The following is a 9,818-nucleotide window of genomic DNA, read 5'->3' as shown; positions in this document are numbered from 1 at the left end:
CAGGCTTTTTATTAAGTAGAATCTCATTTTAAACTGTTACACAGCTAAAACAAGTAAATATGGAAATTACAGAAATTTTGTTGCAGCTGTAGATCAGTAAATATGTTAGATCTTCAGATCAGATTTGCAAGAACATTTTCTTTCATCGCATTTTAACCCCCTGAGCACTACCTGCCGATCTAACATTGCCTCTGATTGGTCAATTACATGATATCTTCACTTAACTCACCAATCAGAATGGAGCTTTGCAAATAATCACCCCATTTTTTTTTTGTGTGTTGAAATTATTCTAACAATGTTGCTGATTGGTCCAATTGATAATGAAAACTTTTTTTTGGCCAATTGGCAGGTAGTTCTCATGGGGTTAACAATTCAATACAGTAGCAATTAAACCTTGCCAAGTTATTGGGGACACGCAAGTAGATTGAATTAATAAAAATTATTGTCAGATTTTTTCAAATGACAACCTACCTCTTCCCAGGTTGGGACTATATCCATCAAGCAGTTGATCGCATCTTCCTGGTCCCCGGCTATTGTTAGTATGCTGTTATTTTTGGGTGGGATTTGGCGGAGAGAAAACACACAGAATCAAAGTCAGTATGCGTTCTAGGGTAGAAGAAACATCGGCCAATCACACCACAAATACGGATCGATTATATACGTTTACGGTTTTTAACTGCTCTTAAACTTAAACACTCTTTTAATTAAAGATATAAATGTAACTGAATATTAAAACTTTAAAATAAGCTGCTATAGTGGCAAATTCTTAAAATATAGGTGCGTGTTGATATAATTATAAAGCCACGAGAATCAAAAGGAAAAAAAACTTAAGTGTAGATATAAAATGGTGCGAAATAGATGAATTCTACATGCTTAAATCCAGCAAACTAAAAAAAAAACATGAAACCTAATAATAATCCTGGCTATTTTGTTTATACCTTAAACTAAAGAGTAAATAATTGCTATATTTTTAAAGATTTTTTTACAAAAATTAATACTTTTTTAAACAATCTTAAAATATCATGCACAGCAGGCAACGTAGGATAGGCAACAAAAACGTGAAAATGTATTTGTGAGTGATTTTGTTTTTAAGGTGGATAGTGATGCTTAGAGCCTGCTTGTGCATCCCTAGATTTAGTAACCACTAAATAGTGTCCCAAATACCAAGAAATTAGCCTCCCTATTCAACTAAAAATGGAATGACCTACAAAGCTTGATAATTATAAAAAAAAATATGCCTAGGATGGTGAAATAGGGCATAGTGTGTCAAAAAATGTCTGACACACGGGACATACCGCCAGGCCCACTGCAATCGGGCACGGTCACATTGGCATTGTACTGAATCGGAGGAAGGCGCTGCCAGAGTTCGGACATCGGAAATGGCAACGGCAGGCCAAGGACAATCCGGGAGTGACCATCGGGCCGTAGACAAGTGGTAGATGAGAATATCCCAAATCAGGGTCGTGGGATATATAGTGTGGCATCATCAGTATCGCGAGGCAGGACGGACGTGGAGAGTAGTGTGGAGAGCAGATCGGGTCCGGGTGGATGGGTCATTCAATCAATCAATCAATCGTCACTCATGAAGGCGTTGGTGGGTGGGCCGGGCCGGGCCAGACGTTGGACGTACGCATGAGGGAGAAGAGAGAAGGGCATTATGGGAAGAGTGGGCATGGGAACCCGTTAATATCATGTCATTAAAATCATAAACACACAAGTATATCATTTCAATAGATGTATAAACAATGCAAGTCTTGGGTCCAGGATTTGAACAATGGCAGGTGAGGTCCAAATTTTATGTGAATTTTTGATCAATTATCTTTCAAGAACTATTTCCCAGAACAAATTTTTGTTTTCTAGAACACTTGCCACATGATATCTAACAAACCAGAACATTGGTTTTTGGTATGTAGCAGGAAATGGATCGTTTTGGATTATTTTTTGTTGAACCAGTACAGAATATTGGTTTTGGTAACAGGAAATGGCTCATTTTGGGTTGTTTTGGATTACTTTTTGTTGAACTCCCTTTTTTTTGGACATAGTAAGGTCCGGTAGTAACGATATATTCAAGGTAGAACCAAATAGTGCCCCTTCTTTTGGATACACATTTCATATACAATACAAAATTTGGTGCAAAATGGTAATTGACAATACAGAAAAAGATGCTCAAAACAATTTTTTAGGTTTAATTTTGGCAAAAAAATCAAATATATATAAATATGCCAATATATAATGTATTGCATTGCACTGACCACAAGACTTTCTCAGCAGTGTGACCAGTTTTTTTTGTGACCAAATTATCACAGGAAGGTCAAATGACAAAAATTCTGGAAGGACTGATGCCGTATTTAAACAAATTTACATTGAATTGAGGATAAGTCGTTTTTGAAAGGCTAGATTTTCTGGGTCTATAGTAAGGTATAGAGCAGTCACGTTTAAACATTGATATGCATATTGAGTCCTCGTATTTTCACAGTTTTTTTTTTGCGTCAAACGGGTCACACTGTGTTGGGTATTCATAATAATCAAACACACAAAAGCAACAACCAAGCAATGGACAATGTATACAATTTATCAAAATAATAAATTTAAAATTATCACACATCAGATTGCAAGTCTCATAATTTTCAATAAGATAATACATTTAACAGCAAACAGTCTCTTTTAAATTTTTTTACAAATGTGCACTCTTCGTTTATAATAATGTATGAAATTAAGAATCATTTTTAATATCGATATAATTCTTTTCATTTTAAACACAACATTTGGTGGCAGATATGAATAGTCTACGAGAACTAACCTTGCTTCTTAAACCTTTGATGGTGTTACCTCCTTTACCGATGATAGCACCAGCATTCTGTAGGGAAAACACAGAGAAACAGGTGGGAAAAGACAGGGTTAATTAGATGTTGTTGACAATCCTGGATTCAATACTTCATAACACTGAGCGCTCAAGTGTACAGTTGACCTAAACCTTCGTTAACACTGACCGTATGCTGTTCAAGTGTAAGGATGATCTAAGTGTATGTGGACTGCACACAGGTACTTGCATCCAGTTCGTTCAATTACATAGTAAGTAATGTGCACACCAAGTACCGTACTCCGTCAGTGCCACTACTATTATTATGATGTACATGTACAGTACAAGTGATAAACTGCATAATGTACACTGTACAATACATGTACACATTCATTGCATGTGTTTCAAACGACATCACATGACATAAGTAATGTTGTAGAAATGTTACCCTTGCCAGTGAGATAATGAGATTTCTGTAAGCTCTGCCCCAAAGGGGGACTATTGCACTACTAATGCTATTTTAGCGAGCAACTGCTTAAAATGGGCCTTGGGAGATGGATGATGAACATCATAATTTTTCACATTAAGATAAGTACAATCACACGCTTCTCACAAATTTGTACCCAAAATATCTTAGTCATCACGTGAAAACTGAATAAAACAGTCATTTTAAAAATGCAACATTCTACTGTGAACAAGTTTAGTAGATGTGAACGCGGACGAGATAAGACACCAGAGAATGCCTGTGGGCAGCCCAGAATGTTATGTAACATTTCATTATGAGACAGACGATATCGCTTCGCAGCAGGCTAAAACATGTTGACAGCATAACGACATGTGACCGCTGCGCATTCCACCGCACACAAGTCGACAAGATCAGCTCATCCATTTCCATCAATCTCAGAATTACTCCAAAGATTTCATTCAAATCGCTAGTTTTCACTGCATCTGGGCAGTCATTACATATTCATCATTATCAAGACTCCCATCAATTCTACCTAGAACCGTCTAGCTAGCATGTACAGTTGTACACTTATCCATAGCCAGAGAACACAATATATCCTAAACTAAGCTAGTGCTGTAATCGATAAGCTTTCTGGGTATCGATATGTCGGGAGGCAAACATCCGACATGTCGATACTATTATCGATACTCACGCAGTTTGAAACACGGATTTGAGTTTACCAATTTTATTATCAGTAAGTTCCAGAAACAAGTTAACAACAAGTGTATTGAAGCCTAACAGCTAAAACTACATGGATCATGCATCAAACAAACGAAAGTGGTATTGCAAATCCGCAATTTGAGATAATCTAAGCATGTGTGCCATCTCGCTTGTGTATCGATACTGACATTGAGTGTTTCGACATGTCGGAAGTCTATGTATTTTCCGACTATCGATACTTACGACAATCGATTACAGCACTAAACTAAGCACCAGAGAAAAACGGGATCGCGGTATTTGCAATGCAAAATCGGTTTTTGGGTGCAATAGCCATTTTTTACAGGGAACTGTTTTTGGAAAATCAAGGTGCGTTTTTTTGGCTTCCAAAATCGTGTTTTCATCTGCATGTGCTTATTCTAAACTGATTAGACCTAAACCAACCCTTGTGACTGAGTTAGCTAGCTATCCTCATCATGTATTCATTGCTCCTAAGAGGCTTCAAATAGGGGGGCTCACTGGCTTTCCAGATACAGTGATTACCAATTTCCCCATAGGAAGCCCAAAGTGGCAATTTATTTTGAGATTTTCTCTAATAATTGGCTTTCGAACAATTCTCTTTCCAAAAGAAATGACTGACATTTGGCTACCACATTCTTGGCTGCTATACATAGAAACCATATGCAGTTATAAGGCTATTTGGGGCACATTTTCGCAATTTATCGAATGATTCAGGCTTAAAACTGGTTGATTTTATTCCACCCAGACTTGGCAAATTACATAACCATACCTTCACGAACAAAGCATGCAAGTTTGAGTACATGTTCATACACAAATGAATGTATTGGTATAATAACTTTCTTGTAACATTGATGATCATAAAAATTAGAAACTTTTTAACGTTTTAAAATCCCTCGCTGCATTTCATCCCAACAAAATTTAATCCAGATCACACACCGTTATTTCTCTCATCATAATAAAATGAAATAAAAAATTTGATGCCATTTCGACTGAAAACACATGGAACTTGTGCAAGACATGCATCTGCATTAATTGTATCCCAGCCATGCCATACGTGATTCCAACACTCGCATAAGGCTACATATATGAGATTAACCCAATTATCAACGAGCACCGTCACTTGTAACCGATATACGTCGCGACTTGCACTCAAAAACAAATCCATATCACCCGTCGACAAGACAAAAATATTTGATCTACCTGAACTAACTTTGATTATAATTTTATTTTAAAACCTGATAGGATGACAGCATAAACTTATTAAAGGCGAGGTTGAATCACCCCTAGCGCATCTTTCTCTTTCTCTCAAACCATGCATGCCTCAGAATATCTTCCCCCGTCTATATAGCTCTACCTGACAGGTGCAGAGACACACCAAGTCTTATCAAGACGATTTGAAGAGGGCAGAAAAAAAAGTAGAAGAGTCTTTACAAACAAGCCCAGAGAGGCAATTTTCCGCTCATATAATTTCCCACCAAACATCTGAGGCAATAACAGGGTAACTATGCTAGGATAGCATTGTGGACCTGGGTAAATATTAATATCATACTCAATTTAGCCAAGAGTACTTTTTTATTCACACCCAAGTGCTCCTTTGGGCTGTTGCAGGTGAAATCCATACACCCCTTTTGGAAGACACAACCTTTTCATCTCGGTGCAAGGTCTTAGCCAGCCATGCGTCCACCTGTCTTTAAGACAGGCTAATCTAATTTTAGACAGGTGGATTTAATGGATTTTACAGATGTGATAGGTCTAAAACAGATGATTTTAAGGTTCTATGAACTTGAGACTAATTCAGAGTGACCTGTAAAGGCCAAATCAGGACATATTTGATCTCAGTGACCCTTCCATGGGTATAGACAAGTTGTTTTATATTTGAGGGTCAAATTTTGGTATCTGCTTGGACGGGTGGTTTCTGATTTCTGGCTAAGACTCTGTCTCGGTGCATACTTTCAAATGGGAAAGGGGGTTACTCATTCAGGTAACCCAGTCCCCATTTGAAAATCATCCCTGTGTGGAAGATTAAGGTTATGGGGGGGGGATGTATGGATTTTAACTGGAATAGCCTTTTTATCGCCTGGTTTACACCCATTCCACAAATCCAGTCTTCATCAAAACACATACATGGGGACAAGATAATTGTTACGTATGAATAGTCCATCGGACGTCTAGCCACAGCATCGTATTACGAGTTATGTAAAACAATAGGAAATACCATCTAGAACACTGCGACTTATCAGGAAATCTCCTGGAGTGGTTTCATCCCTACAGCTTATGCAAATGAACGGGAGTCATAGCCATGCCAAAAGACATCTACACCTCGCCACGTTGTGGAGCACAATCGGAAATCGACACCGACAAATGTGATTCTTCCACCAAGGACCAGTTTGCATTGAACCTAAGCTCGAGAGTGGGTCGTTTTTTTCCTCTTCATATCTCTCATTTTCCCCTTACTATTTTCCTGACCAGTCGTAGAAATAGTGGACAACCTCCATGAGGGAAGCGAGTGGTTATTTACATGCGCTTATAAAGTCCTCATGCCCGATTGGCCCCAGGCTGTAATAGACCTCGGAGACAAACTCGTAACCCCGATAATATGGAAATCTCACTTTTGCCAAGGCTATTATAAAGTACAGCTCGCCTGCACTTAAGAATTCCGGTGCATAATTAATATGCTTTCATACTGGAGTGCCTGCTAGGTAGAATGGCTAAAATATTGATATCCCAGTGATATATACCCATACCTTGTATTCTCTTTGCATCTCTGTGGGACCAACACAATATCGAATGTTAAAATTTGACCTGCCATGTTCCCTAGGTGCCTAAATTTGGGCAATTTTCTCCCCGGCAGATTCATAAACCAAATTCAGCAACCTCGGCTAGTGAATATTTTCTATCCCACAGAATGAAACAAAAGATTAAAGACCAGTTTGATCATGTTGGGTCGGCATAATTTTGTATCATGAAATTCAAATTGGTGGTTTGATAGTATGTATTAAAATGCAGTATAAACAAGGAAACGCTACTGCGCAGTAAATAGGAATCAATGGAGTAATGTCTCACTTCATATGACTTGCGGAAAAAAGTCAGTCCCTGGGCTAGAGAAGTATAAATGGGACTAGAAGAGGAACTGCCACCAGGAGAGAGTGTAAAATAACAATCGGAATTCGCTACTATTTAATTAGTCGCAATAAAGCTGGGTAGAGCGTTTGATTCCGCAATGACAACTTCCAATTCTTTTCCACCACAGTTAGCTCGTTATTTACACTCAACATGTTGTCTTTTAAAACCTACAAAGGGTTTGTTCGATGAGGCGCACACCAATTAAAAGCATCGCCAAACAGCACACAATAGCAGGTAATTAACTAACTGTAACAATAGAACTTGGTGTGGTAATTGTCAACACAGGGGACCAATTTAGATGGAAATATTTTGATGAACAAAGACAAGACTTGGATGACAAGGCTATTGTTCTCATCACAGGGACAAAGGTAATAATGAACAATAAGAACTAGAGCAGTTCAATCAATAATTAACATAATTAAGAACATTAGTACACAGTCCACTCTTGCTATGAATGTATTTTCACTCCTCAAACAATGTAGATAGATGCATAGAGCTTCAATTATAAAACTTAATTTCCATAAATCCAATCATAACTGACTTGACTGTGCATGACATGTCTCTGTACTTCAAAGCAAAGAGGCCCTGCATAGCATTTTAGGAGCGATCGTTATTTTTCATCCATAGACATGTTTGCTTTGCTTCCACAAACAATAACTTAATTCAACATTTGCTTTCTGCAAGTGTGTTGATTCAAACCAGAATCAATGCGGCGACTTCCTTTGGACAAAGAGAATCTTGACCGACTTGACCGCTTCGTTATAACGCTGTACCATCCATCATACACACAACAAACACTAGTTTCAACAAGTGTCATAACTTGATTCAAAACTATTAAACAAACCCAAGATTATTTCCCATTTCTCTTTTTCGACTTTAAGCCTTGCATACATGAGATCGTAACCTGATAGTACACAACATACTGTATATCAGTTTACCCAGACTCATGCATGCAATTATTCACCTAGCCTGACGGTCTCTTTTCATCTCTCCGTCCCGACTTGTATCCGCTTCCCCTAACCCCCCCTCTTGTTTTCGCACAGCCTCTCCAAAATCCAAAATCTCCCTCTTGTTGACAAGTGGCTGCTACTACAAGCTGTGTACACGTGCAAATCACAAATTATTCACCAACTAAATCCATCAGGTGGCACTGCCGCATAAAAATGAGTAATTCATGAGACCCCATCGCGCTTCACAACGCTTTATACACTCGCCCGCATATCATATTGGATATCTAGTTCCCATTTCAAAGTCTGAGCCGGCTTGCCGTGGATATATCTTTTTTCCTACAACATTTTTTCCCCTCCTTGTACACACTTCACTTTCACATCTTTCATGGTTGTTCAGTTTTAATCACGTACAAGGTGCATGTTGAAATGGGGGTAAACGTCCGCCGAAGTACAGTACAACTACACATTGCACTCCTCTCCCGAGTGAGTCTATAATGCGCCGACACACCTACACGGATTTGAGTAAACGACCAAGGTACCAATTTGTTCCTTAACGATCCTTTACAAGGCGTTTTTTATTTTCAGTCTGTTTGCGAAGAGAGCCCCCAGTGATGCCCCTCTCTGCATTGCAAATGTGCAGCATGGCTGGCACAGGAAAATCAAATTTAGCAAATTAATCCAGGCTCAATTTAAAAGGAATTGTTGCCTGCAGTGGGTCCTTTGTGGTTTTACGCACTTGAAGGAAACAACCTTCAAACCACTGTGGAAGGTTCATTAAAAAGTGAACTTCTGCACAAGTCTCCTACATACATGTGCTACCGTATTACACCTCTAAACAAGACATTTGGCAAGTAATAATACACAATACTTTGTGACAAAATCAAGCAAAATGAGAATGTTGCAATTTTAAGAGCTGGTTTAGAATTTCCGCCTCAACAGTGCTAAAATCGAATTTGATTATTTAGTGGGAATCATTTTATTCTCCCAAATTTATGTGCGATGGATTTGAAAAGTCAAGACAAGCAATTTTGATTCACAAATTTTAAAGTGGGAGACATTAGAAATGGCTCCTGTGAAACCTAAAATGGCTCCTGGTTCTTGTCAACCAGCCTGAACCAAGAGACACTTTTTGGCAGAAAAGTGGCGCCTGGCTGTCAACCTGCTTATAATGATTTTAACATCTTGATATTATTAAATCAGTGCCCATTTGGAACTGAATGTTCCTTTGGTAAATTAAGTACCGGTAAGCTTGATTAAATCAGTTGTATTTAAAGTACCAAAAATGGCGTTTTGTGATAGAGCAATTTGAATTGGACTCGCGCTCCTCCATACGGTACAATGCTGATCGAGATCGATGGGCAAATGTGATGCATGCTGGGAATGAAAAGGGCTCAAAAGCTATAGAATTTGAGCCTTTTCCTTCCCAGCATGCATCACTCTTGGCTGAGACAACACAAAATGGTTCCTGCAAAAAAGACTGCAACTACATTGAAAATGTATCCGTATCGCCGGTATACCATTTTCACCCTGCTGTGGCAGTGACGTCAACGCACTGAGGCAGCTATTTCGCTTGTGCATCTATGCAGCATCTTAACCTTGCGCATACGATTTGAAGATATGCCCAATGAAATGCGCACCGACATCACTCCCACATCAAATTTGATTCTTGCAGTGCACAATGAAATTTAAACCATAGGCTGCAAATTTCACAACAAAAACAACTATCGGCATTCCTTTACTTTAAGGGGTTTTATAACAGCTG

At 38.6% G+C, this 9,818-nt stretch overlaps 1 protein-coding gene across 5 annotated transcripts in view; it reads right to left on the bottom strand.

Moving 5' to 3' along the window:
- LOC140144065 (heterogeneous nuclear ribonucleoprotein K-like) overlaps positions 1-9,818 on the bottom strand; it is a 202,442-nt gene that overhangs the window by 4,096 nt on the left and 188,528 nt on the right. For 4 of the 5 annotated variants that reach the window (XM_072165900.1, XM_072165901.1, XM_072165897.1 and 1 more), the window contains 2 exons: positions 2,801-2,857; positions 472-544 (listed from right to left, as the gene is read on the bottom strand). In XM_072165900.1, coding sequence (XP_072022001.1) covers positions 472-544; positions 2,801-2,857 — 130 coding nt within the window. The other variant, XM_072165898.1, reaches the window with a different exon arrangement.

Source organism: Amphiura filiformis, unplaced genomic scaffold, assembly GCF_039555335.1.
Source record: "Amphiura filiformis unplaced genomic scaffold, Afil_fr2py scaffold_38, whole genome shotgun sequence".
Taxonomy (NCBI): Eukaryota; Metazoa; Echinodermata; class Ophiuroidea; order Amphilepidida; family Amphiuridae; genus Amphiura; species Amphiura filiformis.
This window is presented reverse-complemented; position numbering and strand designations above follow the sequence as displayed.